This window comes from Struthio camelus, chromosome 3 (genome assembly GCF_040807025.1).
Source record: "Struthio camelus isolate bStrCam1 chromosome 3, bStrCam1.hap1, whole genome shotgun sequence".
Taxonomy (NCBI): Eukaryota; Metazoa; Chordata; class Aves; order Struthioniformes; family Struthionidae; genus Struthio; species Struthio camelus.
In genome coordinates, this window is record NC_090944.1 from 91,789,816 (window position 1) to 91,807,779 (window position 17,964).

At 42.7% G+C, this 17,964-nt stretch overlaps 1 protein-coding gene across 1 annotated transcript in view; it reads right to left on the reverse strand.

Annotated features, from left to right (window-relative positions):
• Window positions 1–8,151: 8,151 nt before the first annotated feature.
• Window positions 8,152–17,964, reverse strand: part of PGBD5 (piggyBac transposable element derived 5) — a 69,887-nt gene continuing 60,074 nt past the window's right edge. The window contains exons 6-7 of the mRNA XM_068939051.1: window positions 13,556–13,661; window positions 8,152–11,959 (exon numbers count right to left, since the gene is read on the reverse strand). Coding sequence (XP_068795152.1) covers window positions 11,764–11,959; window positions 13,556–13,661 — 302 coding nt within the window. The 3' untranslated portion in view covers window positions 8,152–11,763. The remainder of the gene's footprint in view (window positions 11,960–13,555; window positions 13,662–17,964) is intronic.

Below are 17,964 nucleotides of genomic sequence, written 5' to 3' on the forward strand. Positions count from 1 at the left end.
TAGCCAACTAACCTTTCCAATTGCTGAGTGATTTGCAATTTTTTCTGGCATGGCTGGCTGCAGATGCTAATCTTATTCACAACAAATTAAAGAACTGTCTGCCCTCACCCTAAATTCCCTCATAACTTCCCAATGTTGTAGATTATTATTTGGCATCACTGCAGCTAGTTGCTGGAAGCTTGACAAGTTTTTCCTTTTTCTAATTTTGTGCATCTGTCCAGAAGAGATTAACATGTTTTGCTTCACTGTTTCCCTGAAGGATACAAGGCAATGCTGTGATTTAAATTCTGCTTTGTTGTTCTTGAGGAATTTGAATCTGGTAGAGGAAATATCTAGCCTTTCATTTAAGGTTGATATCCAGCCCAGAGTCAGTGTACCTGAAAATGAGCATATTTTGGCTTGTTGCACTTCGATATGTTCCTGTTGCAGTTGGTACCAGCTACCTTGTGCTCAATGCCGGGGCAATGGCTGCACTGGGGAATATGAGCTTGTCTGCTTAGGGTTGGTTATTGTCATTCAGGTTTGTGGAGTATTAATTCCCAATGAGTCTTAGAATTTGCTTTTCCACTCTTCTTGCTTTTTGGATGAAGAAAAGATTTGGGGCTCCCTGGCTGTTATCTGAGACCTTTTACAGGAAACAAATTCTGCAAAGAATGGCCTAATCAGGTGAAATATATGAATTGCATGCCAGCATCTCTGGTGACATCAGTGCAGGCACTCCTGGGATATCCCATTCAAGCCCTGACCTAGGGAAGGGGGAGGAGAAGAGAGGGAGAGAGGTCAGTAGCAATCCTTGGGGCCGGGGAAGACCTAGTGCCTAAGAAGGTTTGTGAACTGCAGCTTCTGGACAGCAGTGGACGCAAACAGGAAGGAGGGGTTTTAGGCTGGTGAGTCGAGAGGGTTTTCTGGCAGGATGGAGTTTTTTTGCTTGGGAAAAAAGGTCATGGAGAGCTCTTTGGGCCAAGCAGGCGACAGGAGGCCAGAGGGGGCAGAAAGGAGAGAATGAGGGAACGCCCAGTCAGACGAGGCGGGTATGAAAAACAGTGAAGTTGGGGGAGGTGATTTATAGTTGGGGCAAAGTTGCACAAAATTTGATCCAGAAGGGCCCTGTGCGTTGTAAAGTTTGTGCATGTGTTTTTTGTTTTTGTTATTTTTTTTAAATGTTGATTTCAGCTTGGGTCCCCAGTATTGAGCTCCTCAATCCTCATCACCATTTTCCTTTTCTGGCGTTAAACTCTCTTGTGTTAAATTTCCAAAGATGAAACTGTTACTCACTGACCCGGCCTGTAATCTAAGGAAGCTGCAGCGCAAATACAACTGTGAAGAGAGCTGAGATGGCTTTGCTTTGCAGGGATCTGATGAGATGTGATTCATTAATGTGCGTAAAGTGCTTTGGCAAGTCTTGGATGAAGGTGCTTTAGAAGTGCCTGTGCTTTGACTCAAGTGATCATTGGGTGTATCTTTCTCTGCAGTGTCTGTGACTTGGCATTTTTCTCTCTTCCTCTCGGGACAGAGGGGTAAGAGGGGTAAGTAGAACAGCATATTAGAAAGCACTGCAAAACGAAATGTTAAGTTTGGCTTAATTAAGAAAGACTATGTTGCTGGAATTATTAATTGCAAATTCTCTTGAGAATAATTTTATGGGAGATCGAGTTAGTACAGGCCCTGGCCTGATCTAAACGGATGGCATTGTTTTAAACGACAGCGCTGAGATTATGCCTGTGCATGTGTCTTGGTGTTAATTAAATCTTGGATTTTATGATTTCACAAATTAAATTCCTTGCTTTATTCAATTAGTGTTAAAGATGACTTGCATTGCTGCTTGCAGCTCTGATTATGTAGCCTGATTATACACAGCATTAGCTTGGGTCATGGCACGTCCAGGGAACAGGGAGCAAAGCGATAAGCTGTTGGGGAGGGTAGGAGGAGGGATTCTCTAACCACAACAGTCATTGAATTCAGAGAAATTCCCATTTGGTTTATGACACAGTTGAACACGACTAGTGCATGGCTGGTCGCACTGCAGGGGCCTATTGTCATCTCTTTAGATCCCTTCTGACTCTACATTTCTACATGGATGTACAGAGCTACCTGCGGTAGGCTCAGGCATGTGGATACTTTCACAGGGTGCAGCGCTGTTTGGATGTTACCTTGGCTCCAAAGAGCGGAGTGATCTGTCAGCACAGGACTGGTCCCATGCTAGTGAGCCCTGTCTCCTGCCAGGGCTGGTCAGTGCAACTCCATTATCCTGATGTATCTGCCTGTTTCTGGTCTCTGTGCTGGTTTGGGATGAGCTCTACTGTGTGGCAAACACTGTGGTTTGATCCCTGATCTTCGGTGATGTGATGTTTCAAAGCAGAAATCTGTTCCTCCCCAGTTACTCAGCAGTGACCACAGTGGCACAGCATGGGCAAAAAAATACAAAGTATCAGAGGAGAAAAAAGGGACCTGTTTTCTGTGGGATCTGATTGTGTGAAGGGTCCAGACTGTCAGCTATAGACCACATCATTAAAAATTATCTTTCAGAGCAGCAAATTAAGAGTTGTCAATTCAGCTACCTATATGTTGATAGGATTTCTGAGAGCTTGGAGGTGTTTTTCTAATTAGGAGAGCTAATAACCTAAGAGAGTCTGGGTCCATTGAGATACTACGTAGCTGAAGTCAAGGGGCTTGCTGATGGTTGCTTCTGTTCATGTTTTATTTTCACTGAAAATCTGGATGTTTCTATGGATGATTTAGATGCAAACTAAACTTCTTTCTGTGGAAAATACCAGTTACTATGAAGAAATACCCTAAGCAGTATCCCTAGTGTGTCAGAGAGATCACAGACACCTGAAACATCACAGCAAGAGGTCAGTGTTGAGCCACGCTAGTACACACCTTGAGGATCAACTGCAGCTTGTTCCTCTGTGTAGGGCTCTGTGATTACTAAGGTACGAGGAGCACAGGGCCGAAGCGTAGAGGAAATCAGTATTTTAGCTGCTGGAAAGACCCATTGTAACCCCACTTCTGTTTTATCCTGCAAGATTTCTACTCCCTTTGTGGAGTAAGGTTTAAACATGGTCCCAATAACTTGTAGACTTGAAGCGGTGAGACAGAGGTCACCTGCAGGTGATAGTGTCTAGTTCTGTCTGCAAACACCAGGCATTTGGCACACAGGTCAGAGCTTCGGTGGGTACCCTCGGTGCTGCAGACAAATGCTTCAGGGAAAAGTCGGAGTGATGGTGCTAAAGGGCTGGTACTGTTCAGCACAGACAACCGCAAGACGCAGGCCTACCGCTTGTGTCTGCACGTTCACCCCCTCCCCGCTCTGGTGATGCAGTGCCTCTGGGGTGACTGGGAAACACTGGGGGGGTGTGTGCACACTCAGGTATGTGTTTATGTGGTGGTGGGGTGGGAGTCCCCTTTCCTATGCCTGTGAGCAGACCACATGGAAAGGCTTAAGCACTTGCCTTTTACTCATTTTTTCTGAAGCAAAACCCTTCAATACTCAGTGAAAGGAAAAGCTGGATAAAGATCTCAGGCTTTTGCTTCTAACGGTCTTAAGAGTGAGAACATGAAATTTCTCTAGCAATATTCTCTTGATGTCCTTTCACCTATGCGCACAAAGGATTGTCAAATGTCTTCCCCACATACACTAGAAAAGAACAGGACAGAAAAGCAACCAGTAATATATCTGACTGTATTTCAAAGTTGTTGATTGTAAACAAACTTTGTTGAAGAAATAAAATCACACGACAAGATATCAGAGTGATACTATAAATCCATTTCGTTATTGTTGTTGCCACACTTCACATTTTTGGAACTCAGAATTTAGCTCATGGTGTACAAAATTTGTAAAAATTTATTGCAAGCGTGCTTTTGTGTAGAACAAAACCAGTGTCACAAAAGTAGTTCCCTGTCCCATGCAGAAATGCAGTTGTGGATCTCTTCCTGTGAAGAGGTCACACATGCGTTTCCTGAAAGACTTGGCTGTTACAAAATTGCTCTGAAAAGTTTTGAAAGAAAAAAGGAAGAGAGAGAGGGGAAAAAAACAATTATAGTGTATGATTTAACTCTAGAACGTATGTTTCCAACAGAAGTCTTTAGAATTGTAAGGAATATGGAACTTTGCAACAAAATTGCAATCGTTCATGCTGCGAGCACAGCCCAATGGAGTCATTTTGAAAGCACTCAGACAGCTCAGGCCTATCTCTGTGTTTGGTACAGTCACCTCATTTGATGGAATGTAAATTGCACATTTTTCAAATATAAATTTAAACAAGAATGTAGCTGGGAAAAACTCCTTTTCTGGAATTCCCATTGTTCCTGTTTCTACTGTGGCATTTCGCCAAACTGTCATCTCCATGCTGTGCCAACATGCAGCAGTACTTTGACACCAAGGTCTATGACTACTGCATGTGGATAGTATAAGCAAAGGCATGGAGTGAGGCCAGTGATAGTTTATGTAGCTAAGACAGCTTTGCTGACTGGTTGTGTTAAACATCATCCTTTTCTTTTAACTCAAATGCCAGGATGGAGCAGGGGCAGTACACACACTGGAAAGATGAGATTTAGAAGTGATTGTCCAGCTTCTCTCCATTTGCATTCCCAACTTCTGAACTCTTCCTCTGCTGCCTCAAATGTGCTGTTCCCATTAAACTCTTCATTACATCAAACTGTTGATTAGCTCCACCTATAGTGTATCAGACTAATTGGCATAACTTGGTTTTACTATCTCTAATCTCACCCCAGAATATAGGATAAAGTTATTTATTTTTAATTTCTGTATTAGAATGCCAGGCAAAGACTTGGCTTATGAAGAGAAGAAACACTTTGGTTGCAAAAGTAAGTTCAATAGACTTGCACTTTGTTTTCCATCAAATGAGTAACTTGGTTTCATAGTGAGATGTGAGTTATTCAGTAGTTGCTTCTTACACACAGTTTGACACAGATTAATTGGAGAACACCAGCACAAAGTTACTTTATCACTAAGTAAGTGGGTTGCGATTCTGGACAGATGAACCTACTGGGCCTTGTTTTATTGTTTCTAGGCCTTTTGGTATTGGTGAAAAAAAGGAAATGTTCCGTTTGAAATCCAGAGCACACTGTACAATGAAAGCATTTGCTAGCTTCTTTTTAAAAATAGGCTTGCCAAGATTGGGGGCAAATTCTTACAGACCTGGCCTTTCCCTTGCCTAGCAGAGCTTAAACTTTGCTCCTGCCAAAGTCCCTGTCATGACCAGGGTATGACACTAACTTGGCAATCTCTAGCTCTCCTTTCCCTGAAGTCTGTTTGTCCAAGGAGCTTGGATCCCAAATTGCACTCCTCTCTCTGCCCTTTGTTTATCCAATCAGGTACAGGATGTTGTGGCCCCGCGTGATAGGGTTATGGTTCTTTATAACTAGGTTCTTCATCCACATTCCCCCACACATTCAAGGACTGCTGCAGTTGCATCAAATGAGCACTTTTGCAGAGTGATGTTTTTATGGATAAATTTGTTGCACTACGCGTTGTGTGGACCACCTTGACATCAAAGACAAGCAATTATTACTTCAGAAGAGAGATACAAAAGGGATTTACCACTTCAGGTCTTTTCATGATACTTAATTGTTGTTCACCAGAACAATCAGTGGTGAGACTGGAAAGGAGTTTTAAAACACACACACACACACACACACACACACAGTCTGTGTCAAAAGCCCCTCTGGCAACAATCTAGAGGTGAGAGGAATATCAGCCATTCTAATGGGAGCACTGGGAGTAGTACTGCTGATATCTGTCTTGGGCCCATATGAACCTGATGGGGCAACACTAATGGAGCAAAACAGGTAACACCTTCTTCACAGTGATTGCAATTAGTATAGGCTTCAGAAACAATACCCTGTTCCATCTGAGAACTGCAAAATGGCAGAAAAGGTCAGCAAAGTAATGCCATAAAAACAAACTGAAAGGCCAACTCTGCGTTGTCACCTCTTCCAGACCAACAACTAGCAAAATGATTTGGATATGGTCTAAATGTAAGGAATGGGGAAATAAAAGGAAAGCGTTAGGTCAGGAAAGTTTGTCTCAGGAAAGTTTGTCCCAGCTCTATTAAGACCTAGAACAATCTCCTAAGAGAAAAGGAAGAGACCTAGCTGACAAAGCACAAATATTCTTAGCTGTCCTGCATGAGTGAGATGATAGTACAGGGTTTTTTCCACCTCTAGTTCATAATGCTTCTGGGAACAAAGAAAGGTTTGGGAACAACTCCTACAAGAATGAATGTGTATCAAGTAGCACTGTTGATAGGCTTGCATTCAAGCAGATGACAGTATGATCTGTCTCTATAAAGTATCCTGGCTAATGGCAGGCCAAATATATACATGTTTTCAACTTGCAATAGAGCTCCTTGCCTTTGTAAAACACTGCTGATATTCCTTTGACACGTGAATGTTCATTTCTCAACCAGATCAAGATGAGATCTTGTTGTACAAACAGCTAATCTTACATCAGTCCTAGTAACAAGAAAGTGCCATGGCAAACTCCATAACAGAGATGAACGGAAAACTCATATTTAGCCTAAACCTAGATGACTTTTCTTCTCAAGATAGTCTTAGTAATTATTTCTGCCTGAATTCTGCACTGCTCATTGAATTATAATGGAGCTTCAGATTCTCCGTGTCTTCTCTAAGCTCTCTAGGTAGACTGGGTTGTTGCATTTCATTCAGGGTTGTCTCTTAAGTTCCGTACAACTTGGCTTTGATTCATTGATCTATAAGGAGTAAAGAATATGTGGTTATGAAATCTCACAGCCCTTACTCTGGAACAGGGTGACGTGCAGCATGCTTTCAGTTCCAGTTTGAAAAAGTGCATTTGAACAAGAAGCAAGTCACTGAAAATTCAGAGCATGGGCCTAATTAGCAGGAAGTGCCAATTCCACTTTCCAGCTCCACCACACGCTTATCTGCGCTGTGCCTCAAGGTTCAGTTATGGAAAGGGAAGCTCCTATTTGAGGAGTGTTATAAGGGGATAACGACCTCTTATGATTACTGAAGTTGTTAAAGCACTTTCCAATCTTGCAAAAGCACTTTCCAATCTTGCATGGAAAGTAGCACAGGGATGCAGAAATATCAGTGCAGCATAATTCCCCACTCATCACTAAAATCAGCTTTAGGAGTAGAGGACTCGCTTTAAGACACATAAGACTGAACTAATGGAGGCTTCTTTCACTACCCATCAGCTCAAGACAATCTATTAAATAAATGTTATAAGAAAAAAAAAAAAAGCCACATAAAAGTAGCTGAAAGTGAAGAACGAGAATGGTGTTTTGAGTTGCCTTAATGTCAACCTGGATGGAAACAACTGAAGTAATTTTTCTCCAGGAAGTGTCCTAAAAAACCAAAGTTGTACCTGTCCATGACACCAATACTTCTATAAATGGGGGGTCTAGGACTACCTTTTAAATGAAAAAGGGGCTGTGGCTAGAGAATAGGAAGGGAAATCAGAGACGAGAGTTCTTTAAACTGTATGCTCATGTCTAGTGCACAAATGGGCTGAAGTAAAAAGTGGCAGAGTTTCTGCAAGCCCTTGAAGCATTTTTCAGCTCAGATAAAGACAACAGTTGAAACCATTTCACAGTGGCTTTTAAGCTCTAGTGAGTGTTATATTACACACTGATAAAAGAAATGTTTTCCAAGAATGGATCGTGGCAGGACGTAAATTCCTCGAAAGAAGTACTGTGTATAGAAGGTGGTCAGTATCTGGTGGTCAGTCTCACTATGTTCTCAGTTCCTTGGAAGAAATAAAGTTTGCATATTACAGATAAATCATTTTCAGGCCTCAGAATTACATACTGAATGAAAATCCAACTCAGCAGGAGAGAACTAAACCTTCCTGATCCCTTGTCTAGCCCAGCTTCATACTTTTTTTCTTTCTGGAAAAAGTCAGAGAAGGTCCTTTGAGCTGTTTGGCATTTCCACTGTCTTTTAACTACTGTTGAGCTTTAAGATCTCTTACTTATAGATTGTCCTAAGAATACAAAAAAAATTTACTCTCCAACTCAGTATCATTTCACAAGCCATTTCACAACTAACACACACACGCACACACGCTCACTCACTATAACTAACATCTTTGCACTACTTTGGGATTAAACCCCCTTTTTTTTTTTTTTTTTCCTCCTTTAATTTGGGAGAAGCTCTAGGCTTACAAGCAGGTGGGGAGCCAAATCTTTAAAAGCCATTTTGCAGTAAAGGAAACGCTACAGAATCTGAGCTGTAGTTAATTTCTTCCTTAATTACTTTGCTTAGTTTGTAGTAACTTAGAGAAAGTGCAAGATGCTTTTTTCAACATGGAGAAACCCTAACTCTTCCCACCCGTTTCTCCTCCCAATTTATCAGTGGAGAAGGTAAGGTAGAACAGTCATCTATGGATATAGACTATGCTTTGGTGGCTTTTGCTTGTTAGCTTCAGAACCCAAAATTCAGGCATTTTTGTACATATAAATATATATAAATATTTTTGTTTGTTTATGGAATGTTTGTGCATGTTTAGGGCACCAGCTCAAAGTGATGCGAGATGGTTAAGGCTAAGGAAATTAAATTCTTTGCAAAGCTATAATTTTTGTCTTCATTTTTTTCTCCTTTACAAAGGAGACTAAAGCATCTTCCCTGTAATAGTCAGCCACTGTGTAATCCCCTGTCTACACTAATTCTAGGGAAACATACTCAGGACCCAGTCCCTGAGGCAACAAGCTAGGACCTCAATAATTTTAGCTCAAGTAATCTCTATAATTAACAGAACAAGTTAGTGGAAAATTAAACATTCTAAGGCCTTGGACCTACTGTCACTTGAAAAAAAAAAAGACAAGACATTTTCTGTATAGGATGGCTAGATCCAAGCTTTTTAGCGTATATGGAAATGTACCAACTGGCAAAGGGCTTGGGCTCTAGCTCAAGTGGGTATGACATAGCTGGAGAGTGTTGTGCTCACTCCTCAGAAGTGCAAAGCGGCTCCTGGGAGATCCTGCAAGCCTCTCCAGCTCTGCTGGGGCACGTGCACCTTGCAAATGCACTGGCATTACAAGGGAATGCAATAAAGTTGCATCCAGTCCCTCCAGCTGCTATTCATTCAGGCTGCCTGAATGGCAATGTTCTAGCCAGACCTTTCCTCGCTGCCCTAATTTTGACTCCCATATTAAGTTACAGGACATAATGAACTTGTAACTACTCTCCCTGTTGTAATATAGGCTGGCCCTGTCTGAAGTAGGGAGCTAACAATAAGCGCTCCATCTACCTTCAGCCATCTCTGTGCGGCATTTCCTAAGAAAGGAAACTGTGGGGTGTATATTGCTAAACATTTTTTTTTTCCATGCCTCATTCTACCCCTCTCTGCCTTTGAGTAACTAGAAGACTGATAAGGACTAGCTACCTCATGCATTCAGTCTGAACAGGGGTGGTCTCAGTTCCCTGCAGGGACAACAAAAGTCCTGAACTCATCCTTGGGCTCCTAGGCAGCCTGGCATTGCCATGGACTACAGCAGAACAAAACCCTTCTTTTTGAGGCTAGCCGGCCTCAGAGCAGAAGGTTGCATCCTTTCTCATGCTCCTTCCCTACACCGAAACCTTGCGGGCTGAGAAGGGGAAAGGGGTGCTTAGGAAATGTGCTTGTACTGCTCTGCTGTACCTTGTGCGGCTGGCAGGCAGAGCAGGAAGCATGGGACAAGCTCCAGGCTATTTTGCAAGCCAAGTCACTGCCGAACTGGGTCCCATCCCCTTACTTCTCCTTAAACCGGAGGAGAGCTGCTTAAGTCTACTCCTAAAAATAGACTTTGGTGGAAATAGTCAGATGTCAGTGCAAGGATGCTCTGTGGACTAGCCAGTAATTTACTAACCACCGGTGGATTCTTGCTCTGTAGCAACCTAAATTATACACGTTTGCACAACGCCTGGCATATCTGATAGCCCTAAGAACGAAATTAGGGGAAGGCTCAAGTTCATGCATGTTTCCCTCTGTTACCTTTTGCCAGAAAGATACGTATAACCTGGTGAGCTTTACACTGATAAGGAAATAAATCAGTCCCACCATTCCTCTTGAATCAGCCCAAGTCATTCTTCTGTAAAACATTTTCAGTAAATGCCAAGCTTGGGGAACTAAAACAAGTCAGGTCCTTTAAGCCCAAACAAACAGTATCCACCCTGTCAAAGCCTGACCCTGCATCCCTCATGTAGAGCATTTGTTTGTTCTCAGCAGAGTGGGTCCAAACTGTCAACAGAAAGTAGCTGTGCAGTTTGTGCCCTGTAAGTTAATGCAATTTAGTTTGTTTCCAGCACTGCTAACCTTTAAAATACAGAGGGTTTTTTTTTTTTTGTTGATTGAGTTGTGGGCTGAAATCAATAAAGTGTAGAGGAAAAGGCGCTATTTCACCTCTGTGCCAATTCTTGCCTGTTCCAATCATACCTTTCTCCCCGTTGTTTTCCCAAGTGTTAGTGGCCTTTGGATTCCACCAAGAGCACCCAGCCGTGGAGTTTCAGCCATGCGCACCGGCTTGTGACGCTGCTTGTCCTCTGCAGTGTTACCCAGAAAAGGCAAACTGTTTGGGTTTGCTCTGTTCCAGTGAGGTTTAACACCTGGTTGCACCTGGATTTTTTTTTCTTTTTGTAAAACATAATGCTGTGTTATTTTGCTAAACATGTAAGCTGCAAAATTACAACTACTGTAACACGTCTTGAATTCTAATGAGAAGAATTCCTACAGAAAACCCTGCAGTGATAACGCGAAACAAACTGCTATTAGTGTATTATTTTCTTCCTGCCAACTGTGTGCCAGATGAAGTTCTAAAATGAACCAGAAAAGTCTTGACATTTACAAAAGGAAAATAAAGTTGGCCATAAAAAGTTAACAGTCCATTACATTGGATTTTTAAGCACTATTTAAGATACACCTGAAATCAAGAAAAAAATTTAATTGTTATATTCTGATTTCTCACCTGTATGCTGACTGTGGAAGTTAAGATAAGAGGCAGTATTACTTCACCCATTGTTTGTTTGTGTATAAAATAAGTAAGTTTCATCCCATTAAAAAAAAAAATCAATTTCATGTTTTCACATTTTAAATTCACCAAAGTATTTGGTTTCTCCTAATTTTGCTATTTTAACTGGGATCCAATTGCCTTACATTAATTTAAAAAAAAAAAAAAAAAAAAAAAAAAAAGAAGTCTTTACCAGTTCTTGGCTGCCTGTAAAAGTTTTGTTTGTCAATACGCTTGCTTAAGTCTTTGTAAAGCTGAACTGTTTCTTTTCACACGTTGTGAGGACAGCAATGATTCCTTACAAGGTGGTAGGTGCTCTCAACCACAGCCCATGGTACAGACTTACATTGCTTGTCCCAGAGTTGAATAACGCCAACTAAGGTATAGTGTTTTCTGTAATGCCCACCTGGGACTGCTGAGCTATGTCGCCTTATGACAAGCTCTTAGCCCAGGAGAAACTTTACAAGATGACCCTGTTCAACAAATAGTACTGAGAAATGACTAATTTAAGTCCTTTTCTGGTGTACGGATACCCACAGGGCATTCACATATGCAAGTTTGTGTCAGCTTTTCTTGTGGCACTTTCTGTAAGACATGTTTACATCCAGCTGCTACTTAGGAACAAAGTTTCCACCTCTCTAGTGATATCACTTGGAAGTTTTGGATAAGGACAGCACTGGTGGTCTCACAAGTTCCTTGCTTTGTCATTCCAGATGTGGTATTTTCTTCTGCTTACCCTCCACCCCCTGCCTGCGCCACAATGAACAATGCGTCAATGGGAAGGTGAGGTGTCTTCCAAGCCCAGAAGCTCCTTTACAAGTCTTTCACCAAACTGTGCACGGCTATACCTTGTCACGTGATAGGCCTCCGACATTTTGTAGAGGATGTAGGCATTGTTTATAGCGATGCTGATGGCAAACCAGAATACTTGTTGCCAGGTCTTGTTTGGTTTATGAGAAATGAAATACCTATAAAGTCAAAAGAAAAAGGGGGGAGGGGGAGAGCATTCAGTCAAACATTTTCAGCTGAGAGGCAAGAAATAACCCATAAACAAAGATTCTCTGGTCCCAAAGAGGAAGCGGGTGCAAGACTTTCTGTCAAATGCAAGTACTGTCTACAGGAATTTTTTGTACAATGTATATGACAGTTGTTTATGGTTAAGTTGTTTGTCTCTCCAGTTCTGGAAATTTCTGAGAGCACTTCCTTGTTCTCAGAACCAAAATCTCAGCAACATCATTATCTTGGGATCACTGCATGTAAGGAAGAGTACCAATACAGACTCCTAGTGACAAACACCCAAACGATGGGAGCTGTGGGTCTGCACCTCTTCAGATCGTAACAAAAAAAAAAAAAAAAGCCACAGGCACACTAGGTTACAGTTTAGGGAAGACTGCTGATGTCGCTCCTCTCATTTCTCTCTTTTACAGTAAGTGGGAGGATGTGGGGGTAGAGCTAGAGCATGCAGTCCTGGTATATGAAGCATCTCTCCATAAGGCAGAAGAACTAGGAAGGATGGACAACCTTATATTTAGGTTCTGAATAATTCTAGGACTACCAGAATCTTCTCCTCAGTCATATAATTTCCCACTTTTCTACTTTCATGTTGTTAAATTAATTCTATTGTATCATCTCCTTTTTTGTATTTCTTCAGATCACATTCCCAAGGTTGGTTTCCAGCAACTGCCTCCTCCTTTTCCATTTCTTCTTCTACTGAATTCTTGCTGCCTTGCTCAGAACTGACTTAGAGAATTTCTGCTGCTTTTTCTGTTTCTTCTCAGTTTCTAGTTCTTGAAATCTCCTGTGCCTCATTGCTATTCCTGTTGCCATACCTTCCCCATGCTTATTCTTACTTGTTTTCTTTTCTCCCTGCTACATTAAGAGCGAACAAGGAGGGCTCCAACTGGAATCCAGGAGCCAAAAGATCTACAGTCTGCTCTCCTAGCTCATCTAGATCGGCATTGCGTTCCAAACTGAACATCCTTATCTTTTGGTTCAAGGAGACACAAATATCACTGGGACAGATAACCACCTAGACACCATCTGCTTATGGGAGGGGAGAGCTGAGGTAGCCTGAAAAGCCTGTGGGGCTGGTAGACCCTTGTTGAAACCTTGTTTTTGCCTCGAATTTGATATGGCCAAGAACACCAGCATGCTCCTTCATCTTTCCTACTCTTCTTACGAGTAATTTACAAGATGCTTGGAACACAGGTCTAATAACTTTTTTGTCTGGTAGATTGGCAGGGAGATCCAAAATAACACTAGCACATCTTCAGAGATTATTCAAAAGGTGAAAGGGGTGGGAGGGGGGGAACAATGCAATATGCTTAATGAGAACTACTCATTCACATCGTCTCTCCTACACAGACTCTCTGCAGTATAGCTAGCAATGCAACTCTCTTCCTTTTGTACAGCCAGCTTCTGATCGTTGATTTAAACATGAGTTTTGTTAGAGATGAGCTCGGTGAAGACAGGATTGGGCCCTCAGCTGCAGCTCAGCCTGGAGAACCTCAAACACTCCAGCTATGGGGAAGGAATGAAATACACACATGCATTCACGCACTTACTTGCTGTATTTGTCGTCATATTTGCAGATATAGCTCAGGTGAGCAGCAAACGCTTCAACTGCCAATGGGCATGGAATTTCTCCACTTTTTCTCTTAATTATAACTCCTGTATCAATTAAAAACATAACAGTTTAAAATCTACATGCTAGGTCTAGTAATTAAAAGATACCCCAAAGAACAGCTTGGGCTCAAGTGTGCAATAGCAGCAGCCTCTGCCCATGTTTCTCTTTCTGCAACTGATGATCATCCTGCCTGGTCAGCTGGCTAGATTCTGCTCATCTGGGGTGGGTGCTAATCCTGCCTACTGCAGAAAGGCAACAAGTCACCTGCTGCTGCAGACCGAACAGTCTTGGCATAGAAGAAGACGTGGCGCCTAGAGCAGGTTCATCTGAGAACAGGCCCAGTTGCCGCGCATGGTGCTTTTTTGACCCAGCCTTCTCCAATACTACAGCAGTATATATGAGCCCACTGCTCTCCCATGAAATTGCGTCAGCACTCATTTGCCTTCTCCCATCTTCCCCTCCTCTCCCCCCCTCCCACCATAGCTGTTACGTAACAGCCTGCTCCCTTAGGTCTTCTCTACTTTATTCTACCTGTCCTCCATGATTTCCCCATCAAGGGGGAAGCTGCTTGTAGGAGACAAGGACAAATAAAACAAACTTGTGGTACTTGATTAAGCAGCCTGTTCCCTCCATATTGAGCTCATTTCCCTGCAGTGTTTGCTAGTTAGCTCTCCAGGCTACGGACCGTCTCTTGCTCTGTCTGTGGTGCATTATCTAGTGGGGATCCCTCTTCTCCCCACTCCCCACAGAACAACAATATTTTTCTCAACAATATTATTCAAACTTGCCCATCCCGTTGCTTCTGCCAACTCTTTCACAACCATCCCTAAAATGCACCTCACGTTTTGATTACAGACTTCACCATTTCATTCCTTCAGCAGGAAGTGTCATTCCATCCATTATCACCGTCAAGCCCCCTGCGCTGTCCTAGATGGCAGGTTCTATTTTGAAGCGAGACATGTGGCACATACTAAATGTCCTGTTACGTCTGAGCCATGCAGCAATTCATTTGGGGGGAGTCTTTAAAGTCAGATTTTTTTTTCATGAGTCCAAAAAGATGTCACCTCTAAATTTTTCAGCTCTCTCCCTTCATCTGTTCACCCACCAAATGGGGTGTAAATGTAGCCCAAGGGGAGGGGAAAACACAACTGAATAAATAAATCTTTTATAACCTTCACCTACTTATTGTGACCTTTTGGGAGGGGGGGGAGGGTGGGTCCTTTAACTGACATAGTCCTAAAAAAAAAAAAAAAAAAAAATCTGGTCAGTAGCATGAGGAAGGAGGGTTGATCAGCATCCACTTGCTGCATCAGTGCTGCAAGAATCACTTGCTATCCCACTGGGGCAGGTCAAGAAAGGGTGACTATGTTCCTGGTGCCAGTGCTTTACAAAGAATCCCCTTACTCTCTCTTCTCCTCCCATCCTTCTTTGGAGAATTTAAATTTAATTTGCTTTCTATTCACAATCCTTAAAAACACAGGGTGATGGCAGCTCTGCGGGCATCACATACTCCCTCACCTTTTCTCTTGTATCCCCTGTAACGTTCTTTTGTTTCGGGAACACAAATAGCTTTACATGCACATTATTTTCCTAGGTTTGTTTTGCAGCCATAGGCCACCTCTCCCATGAGGCAACTGCTGGAGCCGGGTAGAGCTCAGCTGCAGGTCTCTGTGGCGAGCAATCCCAAGCAAGCTGAATCACAGCGCATCCGACCAGCTATTTCCTCTCCTGGTCCTCCCCCAGTATCACTGTGTTCCCTTCCCTGGCAGCACTCCAGGGCAACGCAGCGCCCATGCTGCAGCCTCCGCCTGCCTTTCCCTGTGGGCTGGAAGTGGTTCAGGCTGGTGGCCACAGCACTGCCACAGCTAAAGGCATCAGCTTCTGGGTTTTGTTTTTCTTTTAAAACCTCAGTGCTTGAATTCAGGTGATTAGCTCAGATTTTGGGAGGTTATTTCTAAGTTTCTAACCTATATGCTTAGGAAATTAAAAAAAACAAAACCCTATAAAGCTTACCCTAACTGAGGTAAGCAGGCAGGCAAAGGCATACACATGTTTCCATAAATACTTATTTTACACCAATCCATGATCTTAGGAGCTAGAATCACGGCTTTTTAAAATGAAGACTCAGTAACGTTAGCACTTGCATCCACCTTGGCAGGCTCTGAGATTTTGTAATGTAATATAACAAAGGGGGCACTGCACACTCCAAGTGCTGCATTGCTATTTTTCAGGACTTCAGTCTTCTACGGCTCTGTATCAGAATTGCAGACAGTCAAGATTGTACAAGGTCTAATATTTAAGGTCTTCAGATTTGAGCCCCCACTGGCTCAAAATTTTTCAGGAAACTAGTTTGTGAGACAGACAATCCTCACTCCAGTTCCTCCTCAGCTGAGAACCACACAGGGACAATTGCGATGTCTCCACAACATTGACCATCTTTCTTGTTCCAGTTGCATGGTCTTTAAGGGAGGGTGGGGGAGAAGAGGCACACACAGCAAGGAGAAGCTAACCAGAGCTCCCTAGGGAAGCTGCAGCCTTAGACACAGGCTACATCAGGAGGCTGTTTTTTGTAGCTGACTCCCAATTCTCTTTCTCCACCCTAACTGTTCTCGTCTTTAGCATTAACTCCTCTCCAGCTACTCTCCACGCTCCCCTCTGAGCTCGCTTTATCTTTCTATCTGTCCATTCCCCTAGGAAGCGTCACACCTATTTCTACCACCTACCACCACAAGTTGCCTGTGGGATGCCAACGTACTTTTTGCAGCTCTTCAGTCCTTACCCTGCGGCCCAAGCTTCCTTTCCTATCCTTAGCCATTGTCCATTTAGCTTTTAAGTAGCGCTGGTTGGGAAACAGCATCTGGCTGGGCTGCTTCTCAAAAAGATCCTGTTTACAACAAGTTTTTGCGAAAGCATAAGATGTTTGGAGGAAAGCAGCCCAGCTCCCTCACAGCTTGCAAAGGAACTTCTGCTTCCAGCTATGCAGGCTGCCTAAGCCTTGGCTTGTGGTGGGCTGGGAACCCTACTTGGCAACCAGGACCCAGCACCAGGGGCCCTCAGATATCCTGGCTCCCTACTGCAAGTCAGAAAGCCTAGGATTTTCCAAGTTTCCCCAAGTAGGATTGTTGCCTGCTCCAGTCTTCTTTGTGCAAAAAATAGAAAAGATTGTAGTTTTGTCTAGAACAAAGTCCTGGAAACGGAGGGAAAGCAGGCTCCAGATCTAGAGTGGAAAAACAAAATGCACTTATGTCGCACAGATTGGGAGTTTTGTACCCGCTATCACTTGCTTTAGAATAATGGCCACTTTTTTTTTTTTTTTTTTCTATCTGGGAGTCCCTGCCTCTTTTGGCTTCTCAGTACCTCTGTAGTAGAGGCACAAGGGAAATTTCAACTCAAGTTACTGCTTAAAGGAAATTAAAAACCCCATAAAATTTTGTTCTAGGTAGAAGCTTCATACTTGATAGTAGAGTAAGCAATTTACTATTTGTGCAAGACTAAATGAATAAGACTCATCCCTTAGCATATAAGATGATATATTATGACACACTAGTTCAGAACATCCATAATAAATAACATGCTGCATCTAAGAATAGTATTCATAGATCATCTCTGACAAGTGCACTGCCCTCCTGGGGCCTCTAGCTTTGGTGCACTCAAGGTACATGCAAGATTTACCTTCTCCACTTTCCTTTAAATTGCAATAACTAGCCCATTATTTGTTATAGCCACCTCTGTTCTCACCTTAAGTCTTATCTTGACCATCTTTGTCTTTATTTTTTGTAGGTCTTTTCTTCATGGCCTCCTCCACCCTTAAATAGCACTTACAGTCAACACAGTGCAAATACATACAATTTGTTGTTAGACAATCTCACTGGCACCTGTCTCTGTCCAAATACCTTGCGTGGGTTTTATTCCAGTTTGTCCCTACTTCCTCTCCCATTTAAAACACTTGCTCAGCCCATCTGTGCTACAGACTTGCCTCAAAGAGCACAGATTCCTCCTCTTCCTCCTCGGTATCACTTGGCGGAGACTTTGGTGGTCAAGCTTCATGTTGGTTTAAACTAGCATTGCTGCATTGACTTCAGAGATGCCAAACTAGAGACAGGCAATCTGGTCTCCTAACTTCCTACTGAGTCTCCATCTGTTCTCAGATCTTTATAGAGACTCTTTCCCTCCCCAGTGCAACTCTCTAAAAAGCCAGTCTCCGTTTTCTGCTCTGATTCACTGTGAACTATGTCAACTGTCCCAGAAAGTATCTGGTGAGCAAGACTGCAGGTCTTGCCCACCACACACAGGGCTTAATCAATGGACCTTATACTATCTCATATACACAACACACAATCCTGTTGA